The sequence below is a fragment of the Leucopleurus acutus genome, assembly GCF_964270905.1.
Source record: "Leucopleurus acutus genome assembly, chromosome: 5".
Lineage (NCBI taxonomy): Eukaryota > Metazoa > Chordata > Mammalia > Artiodactyla > Delphinidae > Leucopleurus > Leucopleurus acutus.
The window spans coordinates 15469079-15485424 of NC_139147.1; the positions used below are offsets into that span (position 1 = coordinate 15469079).

The following is a 16346-nucleotide window of genomic DNA, read 5'->3' on the forward strand; positions in this document are numbered from 1 at the left end:
TCCACACAGGATGCAATATCATCCCCAGATGAGACTCACAATTATGGGATCAGAAGACCCTGATCTGGATGCAGATAGCTCTGGGCAGCTGCTCGAAGCTTGATTACAAGGGCCTGGATAGAAGTTGAATGTAACATGGTAGAACTGACTCCACAGATAAATTTTTTAAAACTGAGGACTGAAAGAGATACTACCCCTTACAAAGCCCTACAGCTCTAGCCAAAGACTAAAATTAAATCAGAAGCAAGGCTAAAATCTGTGCTTCCTTGAACACCCGACTGCTGGGAACTTTCTTTTCAGGCATGATAATCAACTAATGAAAGTCTCTCTCATACAAATGCCAGAGTCATACTGTTTATTGATCAAAAGACCAAAATTAGTAAACTCATATGAGAGATGAAAAACTGGAAATGGAATGTACAACTCTAGTCAATCAGAAGCAATTTCAGAGAATTTTATTGAACTGTCATTTTATTACCAACATCTAACATTTCTAGCTTTGCTACATTTGGATAAGCACATTAGGAAGAAAATGTAAATTAAATACTATGAAAGTTCACTTTTAATGAAACATGATCTTAACAGATATGGATATATTAACTTAGTGGTTTCATTGCATTGTTAGAAAATTATATTATGAAAGATACAAAAAAAAAATCAATAGCCGTTATTATTTCTGTTTATTTTACAATCAGTATGCCATCTTTGCCATTACGGCTTTAAAATTTCATTCTGCCCAACAAGTTTCAAAGAATAGTTTATTACATGCCTTAATAAAACAGTTAAAATATTTACAAATTCAAAATAGATGTTCCATAACTGAAAAAAGTTCACCTGAGAATTCATTATAACATTGCCATTTTTTAATTTTTTTCCAAGTTGTTAATGTGGCTGAGTGTCCACATGCAACCTGTATCGTCTACTGCACCAAATATATTTGATTCCTTATTTTAAATTAGTTAAGCTATAGTAAATTATGTTATAAAATGTACAGATGGAGAACTTAGATTTATATCCATATTTGTCTTGAATATAACAATTTAACGACAGATTATTTGCTATAGCTGCAGGATTCAAATAATGAAAAAAACTTTAAGGTATGGTTATTTTATCAAGTTAGACCTAACAGCTTTTGAAAAATCATCAAGCAGTGAAAAGGCTAACTCATAAAATAAGGAACAATGATCATGTAAATATGCAATATACAAACTGAAAAACACTTCGCCAAAATTCTGCATGAAGGAAAAGATATACACTGTATACACATAATCCTGTCATTTGTCTTCGGCAGCCTCAAAAAAAAATGAACTTAAAACAAATTTTCTTAGAAAAAACTTCTTTAGAAGTTAATGTTAAAATAGGCATAAATGCGTAATGCTATGCAATATATAAAAACTTCCCCACTTTATGGCCAAAAGACAAAGATAAAAAATTTTTTTATCTATCTGTCCCTCTGGATTACAACTTGAAAATGATATAGGTATGAGGTAGTGTAGTTACTTGTATTACATGCTGGCTATTAAAAGTAATGCTATATTTTACAAAACATTACACTTGGCCAATAATCAGAATATCATTAAAATAAACCCTTAATGCTAAACTTTATATGTAGAGAGAAATTTAAACCAAGTGCCTTAAAGATCGTATTTAAACTCTGGAGACAACTAGGTTTATAAAATAGAAAGTAATCTTTCAAAGCAGTTATTTACAGTAGCAATTAAAGCAAAAGATTGACATTTGCACATACACAAACTGATGTGACAAACAGTTGAGTGTACACTGAGGTAGGAAATCAAGGAGTCCATTGGCTTGTATAAGATTTTGCATTTTGTAAACCAGAAAAGGTTTTATATTATATTTTGAAGTTAAAATTTAAAATTACAAGTATCAAAGAAATAGCTACATGGGGGTATATATATATATATATATATATACACACAAACACGTACACATATCATTCTTTTGTAGTACAGGATGCATTACCATTGAATTATCATTCTCCCTGACAAATTCTTGAGTGTACTTATAAAAGCCTCTAGAAAATAAACAAGCCCAACCAGTTTTCTCTTACAACAACTAAGCTGATAACAGAGATAACATACAAACCACTGAAGATACTAGCAGTATCTTCCCAACGCCACCCGCCCCCATGAAAAAGGGTAACATTTGACAAATTGCTCTGAAATATGAAGTCTGGTCCCCACATCCCCTCACAGCAGAGGCCTACTGGTTTGAGACCCATTCCTACACAGCAGATGACAGTCTCCCACATCAGCTACACAAGCCCTTCACTAGACTCAGGATGCAATCTACAAAAGTCTCCTCTCAGGTGTCTCATCTTGGTGAAATGAAGTACTTTCTAATCCAAACACTAAAAATCACTCTCTGTACCCTTTCAAACTGGATTCTGCAAATGTTTCTGTGCATGTGAATATGAAATTTTGTTTTCGTCATTGAGAGGTCCATAGCTTTCGTTTGACTCCCAACCAAGCCTATAACAGCAGCAGAATGGCTAAGAACCACGGTAAAATGTTATGGGGTAGGGGCTCAGATTATCAAAACACTATTGTAAAACAGGATTGAATAAACACAAAGACTGATTTTAAAATGCCCAAGTCCAAAATGATTTGTGCGCCCTTATATACTAGATTTGGGGAAGAGAACAAGATTAAATCTGGCTTCCAAATTCAAACCCACAATGGAACAAGATCAAGTTTCATCCTATTTCACAAACCTGCATGGTTGCTGTAGATACATTTTTATCTATCATAATGCTTTTTACAAAGAAACCATAGGACTTCAAAAAATAGGATGGAAAATGAACTGCCACTCCTGATCAATGTAGGCAATCTTCTTACCCCACGATATCTGGTTTCCTTGCATGGGTGACTTATGGTGGCAAGGCCGACAGCCTTGTATCTGGGGAGCTAGCTCTCCAAGATTCTAGGGAGGCTAAGACAATGCTCCTAACACATGAGCTCATGCCACTGTATCCTGAGTCTTATTTCTTCTTCCAAAGTGACAAGAATGTCAGGAAACAGAGAGATCATGATGGACTCAGATGTGGAAGAGACTGAAAAGAGGGAAATGACACTTATCTACCGCTGACGCAGCCAGAACTCCTTGAGAGCCGACACTGAGGAGGAGCAGAAGCCTCTGCCTTAGCCCACCGTTTGCCCGTTTCCTAACCATTCCCAGCGTAGCTCAGGACTCACAGTGCAGGCCAACCAATCCCTGGTTTTAACAGGAGCTGAAGAGCAAAGTGCTGGGATTCAGGCAAGAAGATTACGTCATGTTTTCACACTGCGGTTCTACACCAATAGTCCCAAGGAGCTGACACCCTACTTCTCAGTAGAACTGAACCCTATCAGCGTTACTTGGGGAGACATTTTCTTTTAAACCAGTATGTTGTAAGAAGGTCAGATTATTAAACTTTTGCAGGCTACTTCTTGATAGTAAGAACTATCTGCTGACGTTTCAAGGTGTCTAAATGTTGTCTGATACGCTACAGTTTTCATTTTCTTATTTATTTTTAATACTGGGAAGAGTCATTACTAATAGTTATTATTCTTTAAAACATGTGAGTTTTCAAAGCCTTACTACATTTCCACATATGATTTTTCGGTATCCAGGAGGCAAGTCATTTCTGCATCTCCTGCGGAAATCAAGGAAAAGTCAAGGGTTGACTTCAGAGGAATTCCCTTAACGGCAAACTACAAGGGGAGAAAAACAATATTGTTAAGAGACAGATGGCTATGGCTATGTCAGGCTTTCAAGACAATGTCAAAATTTCAGTAGAAAATGAGACGGTCTGAAGGAAGTGGAAGCAAGTTCACTCATCAGTCGTACATTTGTCGGTCATCTGCTGACAGAAATCGGAGATGCCACCACTCTGGCGACACTGCTCCCCAGGCCCGGCCTGCTCCGAGGGGGCGCTGGCAGCTGCCCGGGACTCCGGGCCCCAGGCACCACCCGCCTCACCACCCTTGGCACTGGGATAGCGAGGGCTCTGCTCCCCAGCAGGCGGCCCAGCTGCAGGCCCTTCAGGCAAACTCAAAATCGACGGTAACGTGAGCTCACCATCAGGAGTACTCTTTCCTTTCTCAGAAATTAAAAAGGAAAGTGGGCAATCGGAGGCCGAGTACTTGGCGAGTATCTGTATTTGTTCTTGACTTAGAGCTGCTTCTTTACAGACTTGCTGGCAAAGTCCAGTTAGGTTCTGCTTTGTCTCGCCCAGAGTGGACAAAATATGATCCCTTTCCTTCAACAAGCTCTCCTTTTCGTTTTGCTGTGAGGGTGAGAAAGAGAATACAGTGAATTGTGTTTATGAGCTCAATCAACATTCCTAAGGTGAGCAAACATTGATATTCACAGTGTCTTCTCATCATATAAGGTCATGTGGAATTTTTCCTGTCAATTCAATTCAAAAATATATTTAATACCTCAGGTCCATAAGCCCCCATCCAAAACTCTTAGGCCTACAAGTATCTTGGGATTCAGAATTTTTCAGATTTTAGAAAGAAAATACAGATGCACACATAATTCCTCTAGCAGGGTCTGAGGTAGCACCCCACTATCAAATGTCTTCACATTTCTAAATAAAACACATGAAAGTATCCATGCACAAAGTAGGTTAAATAAAGACTCTACATACCCTGTCAGCTTGTGTCAGTTCTTTGGCCAAAATAGTTTGTGACAAACTTACATGATTTTCAGAGCTTTTTGGATTTGTGGATTGCAAGTAAATGAGTGTGAACTTTTTGGATGGAATGCAACCAAAAGAAGTACAAACACAGTGATCATAACTCCTGCAAGATTCTAGTAATGACTGACATTAGTTGGGCATTTACTTTGTGCCAGATATTGTGCTGAATGTTTTGAAATACGTAACCTCAGCTACGTAATCCTCACAATGACTCTGTTGATTTCAGTAATACCAAACCTATTTTATAGATGGGATTCAGAGTTTAATATGCCCAGAGTCAGAAAGCTAGTGGGTGAGTTACTAAAGTGTGAAGAAGGGAGAAGGGGAGGGGACTTGTGTTTGTTAATTATTATTACTACTGGTGCTGTTATTATTTTCATTTAAATGTTTATCCCTACAGGAAACTCAACCATGGAATTTTGTTCAAGTTTTCCTGGTTCCGGTCTTTCTGTCTGCCATCACTGGTTGCTGCTGATGGTGTGTCTTTTTTCTATCATTGCCCCACCTCATCCTTCCTACTCTACCACTGCATTGCTCCTAATCTAGTATGAGCTAGAAAACCAAATAATAAAGCTGTTTATAAGGTAAGAGTAAATAAATATTGATAGAGAGTCAAAGATTTCTCTTGTGAAATTTATGACAACTCTCTTGGCCTTCTGCTCATTGGCAGCTTCAAGAGAGCTGAGCTGTTAAATGTTGCCAGTTAACATTTAGACAGGTTATTTCATAGTAATCATTTACAGTGGTCAACCTTTAAATAGATGCTTTTATGGGACAAAAATAGCTAAAAGGTTAGAAAGACATCTGCTTTGCACAAATGTACTGTTGCGGTTTTAGGTAAAAGTTTTTCTACAAAACTGTGACTCCAACTATTGGTAGTTAGTTTTTAAATATTTCAAGGCCATCTAATATTTTGAGAAAATCTGCAATGAATACAAAACACTAAATTTTTATATTGCAAGGTATTCTCCAATTTGTTGTGGTTTGAAAAAATAGGTATACGCCAAGAAAAGATATATATATATAAAATAAATAAAAGCAAGATCAATGTTCAGGAAGTACATTTTTTTCTTACAGAAGGTTCGTCAGTTGTAGCCTTGTGATAAAATGAGTCTGCTGGTACCTACAGGGAGAGAACAGTGCCTACCACCTGACCAGAGAAAGAACACATTTAAAGCAATCAGCACCCACTTCTCTTTATGGCCCTTCAGAAGCCAATCCAAATGAGTATGGAAACAAAGCTTCCAGAAAAAAATGAGAAACCTTTTTCCTTAGTCATAACAATATCAGCCACTGACTCCTCTATCAAAGTTAAGATAAATCTCTGTTCTAAATAGCAGCAGACAAAATTTCAACTGTTGGCTGGTTTTTTAAATTAAATATGGTTAAGGAAAATAATGAATATTTGACCTTCCTCCCAGAAATCAGAACTACTACTTGACCTACAGATACTATGAAGATGACAAATATTTTATAACTTCCATATCTTTTGATAAATATCAATACAACCTTAAATATTCTCACTATTACCTCACTAAATAAAGGATGACAGGACTGTAAGTATGTCCCATACAAGATGGCTTGCTTCTTTACAACAATTAAAACCAATAGGTACAACCCTGAAACTCTACCATGATTATTTCTAGAAATTAAATGTTCCCTTTCTGTTCCTCCATACTTTAAGCTAACTCCTACATGGGTAAGTTTCCAGGAAATTAGCTGATTTTTCCATTTCACTCTCATTTTAAAACACAAATTTACTTCAATAGCACTCAGTTTAACTAAAGCAATTCAACTTAAGAACTTCATGATATCATTATTAAAGATACCTCCCAAACATACTACCAGTATCCTGCTACCTATTTCTACAATATACTTTAATTTTCTTATAATGCAACTCTATAAATCCTAAGTGTGAAGTGCTATGGCTTTAATCACAGATCTAGTTTTAAAAAATGAATCCTGGTATTATTCTGAATTTTATGGGAAGAAAACAAATCTACATCCAAATCCACATTTTCAACAGCTAGTGTACAATATTCATTCAATATAAGAAGTTTAAAAAAAATCAAAATATAACTCACCCAGTAAAGATGAAGAGTGGAAGAATTTGGCACCAAAAGAGCCAGGTGACAGTGACAATTAACTTTATTTTATTTATTTATTTATTTATTTTGCGGTACACGGGCCTCTCACTGTTGTGGCCTCTCCCGTTGTGGAGCACAGGCTCCGGACACGCAGGCTCAGGGGCCATGGCTCACGGGCCCAGCTGCTCCATGGCATGTGGGATCTTCCCGGACCGGGGCATGAACCCATGTCCCCTGCATCGGCAGGCGGACTCTCAACCACTGCGCCACCAGGGAAGCCCGACAATTTACTTTAGATTAAAGGGTACTCACTGCTAGAAAATGGTGATTAATGGTCCCTTATGATGCAAAACCTCTGAATAGACAGTTCCTAGAAATATAAAAATGAGCCTTAAAAATATGAATACAAGTGCTCAGTTTCACTCATAAGAGACAGAAAAATAAAAGCTACCGTGAGATATCAATTCTCACAATTAGATTGGGAAAAAAACAAAAGCTGACAACAAACTCTGCTGAGGTTGTGGGCAGACAGACACACACATTACTGCTGGTGGGAAAGCAAAATGCCATAAACCGCTACTGAAGGGAATTCAATAATATCTAACAAAATTACGTATGTATTTACTCTTGATCCAACAATCCTACTTCTAGGAATCTATCCTGAAGACACATCTTCTCAAACATTAGAGAAAACAATGTTCAAAGTTCTTAACTATGGCATCCCAAATGTCCACTAATAAGAAACTGGTTTGGATTAACTGTGTATGCTACAGACAGCCACAACTGAGTACTATGGAGCTTTAAAGCAAAATGACAACCACTGTGAACTAAGGAAAACATTTCCTGGAAATCACTTCTTGAGCAAAAACAGTAGAATACAGAATGGTATATACAGAATACTGCTCTGTAGCAGAAAGGGTAATAAAAACACATACAAAACATGAACCTGTTTTTAGAAAAGAAACACAAGGGAAAAAATCTAGAGATTAATGGTAATAGTTACCTACAGGAAATAGCTATGAATAGCGTATAGGGAGAAAATGGGATCAAGACTTTGGAGTAGCTTTTTTAAAACATAGTTTTAACTTTCAAACCATACAGATGTTTTTACATATTCAAAAATTAAACTTAAAAAATTTGAAGAGTAAATCCCAGAAACAGAAATAAAAACAAATTAAATTAATTGTATATAAAATTGCTAACATAAAGAACTACTCTGAATAATTTTTAAATTTTAAACTTCAGTACTATGGTATATATTTAAGGGCAAAAAAAAGCAAAGAAATTTTAAATTTTACTTAATCTCTTTTATTATTGATAGTAATATTGACATTATAATTTTATGACATATATTTCATATGTATGTATTTATCAAATAGTAAATATAATTGGAAGCCACGATTTTCCCTATAATGAAAAAAGATAAAATATAAATACAGCGACTGCCCTGGTGGTGCGGTGGTTAAGAATCCACCTGCCAATGCAGGGGACACGGGTTCGAGCCCTGGTCCATGAAGGTCCCACATGGTGCGGAGCAATTAAGCCCGTGTGCCACAACTACTGAGCCTGCGCTCTAGAGCCCGCAAGCCACAACTACTGAGCTCACGTGCCACAACTACTGAAGCCCGCATGCCTAGAGCCCGTGCTCCACAACAAGAGAAGCCACTGAAATAAGAAGCCCGCGCACTGCAGCTAGAGAAAGGCCGCGTGCGGCAATGAAGACCCAACGCAGCCAAAAATAAATAAATAAATAGGGCTTCCCTGGTGGCGCAGTGGTTGAGAATCTGCCTGCTATTGCAGGGGACACGGATTTGAGCCGTGGTCTGGGAGGATCCCACATGCCGCGGGAGCAACTAGGCCCGTGAGCCACAACTACTGAGCCTGCGCGTCTGGAGCCTGTGCTCCACAACAAGAGAGGCCACGATAGTGAGAGGCCCGCGCACCGTGATGAAGAGTGGCCCCCGCTTGCCACAACTAGAGAAAGCCCTCGCACAGAAACGAAGACCCAACACAGTAAAAATAAATTTAAAAAATAATAATAAATAAATAAATTTATTTCTTTTAAAATATATATATATAATCGAAGCAAAAAGACAAAAGTTCTGAACTACTAAATTTTGACTAGAAATATCTGCATGAACTCATGATTTCTAACATACTTTTATTTATTGAAGGATAATATACATCCTGAATGCACTCATGATTTTACACACACACACACACACACACACACACACACACACACACACACACACATTTCCCAGAAGAAGCAACACTCCAGCAGCAAGCATGCTTTCTACAATCTAATACCTGCTATAAGAAACCAGGGATTTTTAGAGAAAGGGGTGATTCCCAAATCTTCGAACAAGAGAGGTACAAGGTGAGCCTATGACATGCTGTTCTAAATGGCACAGAAGCACTAATGGGGTCATGTCAAAAGCACACAGCACCTGGCAGAGGAGGCTGGCTCTCCCCACGCAAGTCTGAAAAAATGTCAACATCAAGAAGACCAATGACTACTATGGGTTCTAAGAAATTAAATTAGAAAAAAAATAATCCATGAGTCTACAGTGATACTAAAGAGTTGTGGTGGGAGGGAGGGAAACAGGAGGGAAGGAAAGTTCTTTTTACAAAGGAATACCAATAAATGTAAGTGCAATGACAGAATTAGAAAAATCATGATTTTGCAACTCCCATTGCAAAGGCCATCAAAGTATGCTTAAAACCAAAGGACATAGGAGTGTTGGGGAACTGGATATTCGTAAAGTGCCTAATAAACACTCCACAGATTACTAAACAATTACAAAGGCAAAAAAAAATTTTTGGAAATGATCTGGCAATTCCCATGCACTCAGGTGGGACACCCTGACATTGTGCCTCCCCAGCTGACGCAGAATGAAGGACACAAGGATGAACGTTTAATCTCAACCTAAGAACTCACACTTCCACAGTTTACGTGAAATACAAGGAGTGAAGGAAGGTGTTAAATAAAACCAAGGGGAAACAATCAGACTTTAAGAGTAGACATTTTATGAGAACACTGGCCTAGACTCTTCAAAAAGTTACTGTCATTAAAAAAATAAAGGAGGGGGCGAGAAGGAGTATTTGTTCTAGATGAAGAGACTAAAAAGACAGAACCAAACGCATCATGTGAGGATAGGATCCTAGTTTGAAAAGGAAAAAAAAGCATATAGATGAAATACGTTTGGGGAACAATTAGGGTAATCTGAATAGGAACTATATATATTGTTTAAGATTTATTAATTTTCTCAGGTGTGACAAAGATATTGGTAAATATATGTGATAAAGATATATAAAAATGTCTATTTCTAGAAGATTCATGTTTAAGCATTTACGGGTGAAATGTCATAATGTGGTAGGTTTCAAATGATTCAGAAAATAATAGTAGAGCAATAGAGACAGAAAGGCACTGAGACCAAGATAACCCAACTGCAGTTAGAAAGAGTCCAAAACTGACTAAGAGGGACAGAGAGAGAGAAAGACCTATAGACCAACCAAGTGGAGCAGGGGGACACACACCTGGCCAGAGAGACAGAGACTAAGACCCACAGAAACAAGGAGACAGCAAAGGTGGCAAAATGTCAATAACTGTTGAATCTACCCAGGGAGTAAACGGTTGCTTACTGTACCATTCATTTAACTTTTCTGAAAGCTTGAAATTTTTAGAATGGGGAGGAGGAAAATGAATCTCAAGAAAAAAATGAAAACACATAAACCTGGCTCCCTATGACACTACAAGCATTTTACTGACAAGGACTATGTCTCATTGATCTTTGATTTCCTGGTACCCAGTACATTTAATATGGAGTGACCAGCAGATGCTTATAGAAAACACAACTACTAATATTTCTTGAGCCCTGAACACATGCTGGGCAGTACAAAGAGCTTTCCATCCTTGAAGGTATCAGATCCTCACACCACACCTGAGGGAGGTACTATTCTTATCTCCATGTTATCAATGACGGAATTGGGTATTGGAGGTGAAATTATTTCTCCAGGCCACAGAGCTACCAGTGGCCAGGCAGAGTTTCCAGCTGTTTGACTCCAAAGCCTCCAACTGACTTTTGTGTGCTAGTGCAGTAGGTTCTCAAAATTTAATGTGTATAATAAAGATTTACCCAGGAAACTTTTATAAAATGCACGCTCCTGGGCCCCTCCCACAGGTCTGGGATGGGGCTAAGCCAGGTGCATTTTGAGGGGGGCGCCCCCGGGTAACTGATGCCAATGGTAAACAGACCACATGTCAAGACAGGCTGCTAAAGGGCCTTACAGAGTGGCAGAGGGCAGGTTCCAGAAACCCATGGGAGGGTTTGGAGACAACAGTGCACACGTGACTAGAGCAGCCAGTAAAATGTGACTAGAAAAGGTTTATTTTTAATAAAATACAATCTTCACAACAAAATTCAAAACTCTAAAGACACATGAGGTCATTTTTCTCCTACACCATCATAATGGACAAGGGCAATGAAACAAAATGGTATGTGATCACCTCAACCCTGAGTTCCAGAGCTTTGTGAATATTGTGATTTCTGATCACTTATAAGTTGATATCAATCAATATTTGATATCTTCTAAGAGAACTTACATTTTGGTAATTTAATTTTTTTTCTTTAAAAAGGAAGTTTCATTTCAAGGTTATCTTTGTTTCAGGGCAAAATGGTATCAGAGACACACATTTTCTAACTTCTGAATTAATCTTACAGAAAAGAATAAACATGGACCTTGTAAAGAATCCTACAGAGACAAGAGCCTTGTAAGTCAAACACATAACAGAAGTTGAATGATTCCTGAACTTTGTTCAAGATCTTATATTTATTGGTAAAAAGAAAAGTTATGTTTTTGGTTTATAGATTATGCATATTCAATCCTTATAGTCAAAGCAATACTGAATTAATGCCTAACCTCTAACATATTATCAAATTTCAAATAAACATTAAAAGTCAATGCCATCGATTTATCAACCAAATAAATACACACCTTTCCTTTTCTTCAAAGGTTTTGTTTTTGATTCTGATAGAACTTCTTGTTGAGAAATACAACTCATTAATTTATTGAATTCGAACTAACATCTCCCTTTGGCTTTCCCAGCACATAAAGACTATAAAAGCACCCTTTACACATGATAACTCTACTTTTTTTCATGTGCTGATCCATCCACAGTCTATTAGGCTATTACTTTTAGGACCAACTACAAAAAATTCAAAGTCAATAGGCCAAAGACCAAAGCTTACAAAAATAGGGGACCCTTCACCTGAATATAAATACCAAATGGACATACTGTGAATTTACTAATATTTAATTCAATCATTGGCTATATTAAAATGGATGTTTCATTATGAAACATGTAATTTCCCTTAAATAGGTCTGCTAATTCCACCCACACCATAAAGACTGGGAAACACTGCTTGTCTACTGCTTCCAAAAAGTGACATCCCGATAAAAAAATTTAAAAAACCTGTCCCACTCTACCATATTGTTAATTCTCCATACTACTAAACAGGAATGTGTGATGGAAGCACGGGGGTAACTTCTCTCTACAAAAGACAACAAGGTCCATAGTATCACCCAAAAACCAGGGTCTAAGTTCTATGTAAACTTCTTAATGTAATAAGTATCTTAAGCATTAAACTCTTTTACTTCTGGAAAAGGGCCAGCCAGCTTGTAATTCTAATTAGCTAATAAGTAGCATATTTTCTGCTTATTTTCATCTGAGACAAACATCTGCGGCAGGACAGAAATTTATAGCATGCCTCTTATAATTTGCAACTGGAGTTTGCCTGTATAAATCACTAGAACCGAGAGCAGTATGAAGGACGGAGCAGAATTCAAGGAAGCCGAAACACAAAGTAAATCATTCTGATTAAAAAAAAAAAAAAAATTACTGTGTCTCCCCTGGGGATATTCTAGAAGAGGAAAGAGACCGAGTTCAGCCTGGCGCACATCTGGGTAATGAGACCCGTCGGGCTATCTGCTCTACCTGCCCAGATGTGAGCTCCTGGCAGCCACATTTTCTGTTTCTGCTGTTTGTCCCTGCCCTCTAGTCACAGAAGAGGACACCCAAACCCAAAATAGGCCAACAGGCTAACTCCTTGGGAATTTAGAACTAAATAGAACTGTAGTCTCTGCCTGGACTGGTCTCTGGAGGAGAGGGAAACTATTCTTGAGCTGTGCTGTGGCCACTCTTCTCATACACACTTGGTGGCACACACAGCCAGAGAGAAGGTTCTCTGGGTTCCTGGCAGTTTTCTACTTTCTTGTTCTACACTATTTACAAGGCCTGGCTCCACTCTTTGGCTTCTAATTGAGACACACGTAAATTCTTACAACAAATTCAGTAATTCATGTTTCAGATGGTTTCTGTTTCTTGCAACCAAAGAGTCCAAATTAATACAATAGGTAAATAGGGTACTGGTTTCTCATTTCATAAGAACTGCAGGAAAACCAAATATTCCCTTCTCTTGGAAATTAACCAAGAGTTATTCCACTGACCATATGAAAGGAACCTTTCCATAATGAGAGAGGCAATATAAGGGTGAGGTCCAAACCCAGAATTTACAGTTTAGGCAGAGACATCAGGAAAGGAGCAATTAAGGGAGAGAAAACTGAAAATTGATAAATAACAGTATAGCAATAATAATAAGAAGAAAAAGGTAATATTTATTGAGTGCTTATTATGTCCAGGCACTCTTCCAAGTGCTTAGATGTATTAACTCATTTAATCTTCAAAAATGAATACCCACTCTATAAAGTAAGAATTAGTATTATCCCATCGTAAAGAGGAGAAACCTGAGGGACAGAGAAATTGAACGGCCTGCCCAGAGTTACAAAGTACCACAGACAGGCACAGAATCCCACACTTTTAACCACTGTATCTCCCACTGCTCTCTGTTGAAGCAAAGGCAGAGGGAGCAGAAAGTCCAAAGAAAGTCGCAAGACCTCTTCATCCTAGATACCTGAAATTCAGTAAAAACATCAACTGTCCAGCAATCCAACATCTGACTGCAATCAAAAAATACAAATAAGACCTATGAGTCATGAAATAGACTAGTTCTAAAGGATAATAGCTACTCTCCAACATATTTGCATAGTACATGTCTAAAATAAAGTTACTGATGAAACAAACTCAATCGATACAAAGGGGTTTTTTGTTTTGTTTTCATTTTTGTTTGTTTTTAGGAGGAAGAAAACCATATAAATTCTACTGGCAGATAAAAATCATCACTAGCTGAGGGTGAAGACAAAACTAAAAGAAGCAGGTATAGTAGTACTCCAGTAGTGCAAGTTTATTCAATGTTGATTTCAAATAGCACTATACAACCCAACAGTCTAGAAAGCATCTCTGTATTACAGTACAGAATAAAAACTAAAGCTAAAATGCTGTACTCTGTCTAAAGGCAGGTAAGTGTTTAATCCAAAGTTGGATAATAAGAAAGGACACTAGTGCTTACAGGTATGGACGGATACACACCCTAAGAGTACTGGGTAAATGTTACTGAATTTGTCACTTTTCTTCTTTGGTCTTAGCAACTCTAATCATTCAGCAATATCATATAGGTTTTTTAATATCTCTCACGCCTCTATGTGTAAAACATATGGTTTCTTTTTCATCTCCTTATACAGTTTGCTTCATCTTTTTATATAGTTAAACATCTTCATCTTTTTGCCTAAAGTATATCACAATACTATACAAATAACAAATTTTTATTTTTCCACTTTTCTGAAGGCATATAAAGGCAGTGTCTTTTTTCTAAATTGTTGCTGTTTACTTAATATTCATAGCTAGGAACATTCATGTTTAAAGATTTGCTACAATCGCAATTTTAAACTTTTACCAATAATTAACAAAGACCCAAAACCGAACATTCAATGAATGTTTTTACTACTTCTAGGCACTTTTTCCCTGATGTCTCTAACCTTATTTTTAGCTTTAGCTGGCCTGCACTATCAGTTATCTTTTTTCATACAATGTTTCCTTCTATCAACCACTAGGGTGCAGAAAAACATGGGTGGAAATTAATCCACTTTTGGGGTTAATTTGTGTTTTGATGCTGGAATAGAAGATAAGATTCAATAAAATAAGCATTCTTCTCACTTAGGATCTCATTAGATCTTAAAATTTTCAATTTATACCAGCACGTGAATTCTTTCCCTTAGATGAAAGATCCAAGTTGGCTGGTTTGTTTTGGTATCAACCAAAACAAGTTACTAGTTATTAAAACTAACAACTGGAACATCAGCTTTTATAGACACCAAACACAGCACAAAGAGATTAAAGTGCTTTATTAATATCTTTAACCCTTACTCAACCACCAAGAATTAGGTAGATGGTAAAATTATCCTTAATCTATAAATCATTTTTTTAAAAGCACACAGAAATAGTCCTCAACTTACATATGGTTGTATATCATGCCAAATATGTAGAACACTTACTCAAGTAAAATAGTCTATGAAAACCCTCATTGTTTTTTATTTCCTAAGCTTTCTGAAAATGTCATATAACTTTCTTAGAATGATAATTGGTAAATTTTAAAATTAATGTATAATTGAGCATTATATCTGACTTAGGAATTGAAATAGCTATTTTCTGTCTGAAAAAAAAAGAAAGAATGAATTGTTGGAATTAGAAGAAGAAACTTGCATACTTACCAGCTTCTCAATTTCTGACTCAAGATTCTGTATACAATCAAGTTTTCTCTTGCGACAGCGCTGTGCAGCAATTCTGTTTTTACTTCTTCTCCGAATATCATGGATGCAATCCAGTTGTTCTGGAGTCAACTTGTGCATTTTCAACAAGGATTGAAAATCATTTCGAGAGAGCGAAATTATTCGTTGTGCATTAAATGGTAGTTTTACCTAGAAGGTGAAATAAACGTTAATAGTTGCTGTATTTTGTAGTTTCTACTTAAATCTAGGAAGAGAAAGATATGTACCTATGTTTTCCAAGGAACTTCATTTAGACGTTAAAAAGAAAAAAGATCCCTATTTCCAATTTCTATACAATCCTTTATAAAAAGACTGATAATTTAATTGATATTCTGATTCTATTTTAGAGAGGGTTCAGAAGACAAATTGAGAAGCAGATTTTTTTCAGCAAATCAAACATTATCAACACAAATATTAATGTAGTTAAGATGAAAAAACAGAATTTAAATTATTTTACTAGGGCATGTTAATAACCCATAGATATCTTTATCTTTAAGGCTCTTTCTAAAGTATTTTTAATGTATTTTTATCCAAACCAAAAAAAGAAATCTATTTTATTCTTTGATTTACATTACTGTGTACCACTGATTTAATACTGGTGTATTAACACTAGTAATTTCTAAAGCATTTCAGAAAATTTATTTTTCTGTCTGGAAAATGGCAGTTTCACATAACTCATTTCACTTGCCAATGTAGAAATGGTTAGAAAAACCTTATGAATATATATACATATTTTTTTGCGTTACGCGGGCCTCTCACTGTTGCGGCCTCTCCCGTTGCGGAGCACAGGCTCCGGACGCGCAGGCTCAGCGGCCATGGCTCACAGGCCC

The 16346-nt window shown here is 36.9% G+C and overlaps 1 protein-coding gene across 2 annotated transcripts in view; it reads right to left on the reverse strand.

The window, feature by feature from the left end:
- Positions 1–473: 473 nt before the first annotated feature.
- BACH1 (BTB domain and CNC homolog 1) overlaps positions 474–16346 on the reverse strand; it is a 46746-nt gene continuing 30873 nt past the window's right edge. For both annotated transcript variants that reach the window (XM_082839563.1, XM_082839564.1), the window contains 2 exons: positions 15460–15666; positions 474–4288 (listed from right to left, as the gene is read on the reverse strand). In XM_082839563.1, coding sequence (XP_082695689.1) covers positions 3833–4288; positions 15460–15666 — 663 coding nt within the window. In that variant the 3' untranslated portion in view covers positions 474–3832. The remainder of the gene's footprint in view (positions 4289–15459; positions 15667–16346) is intronic.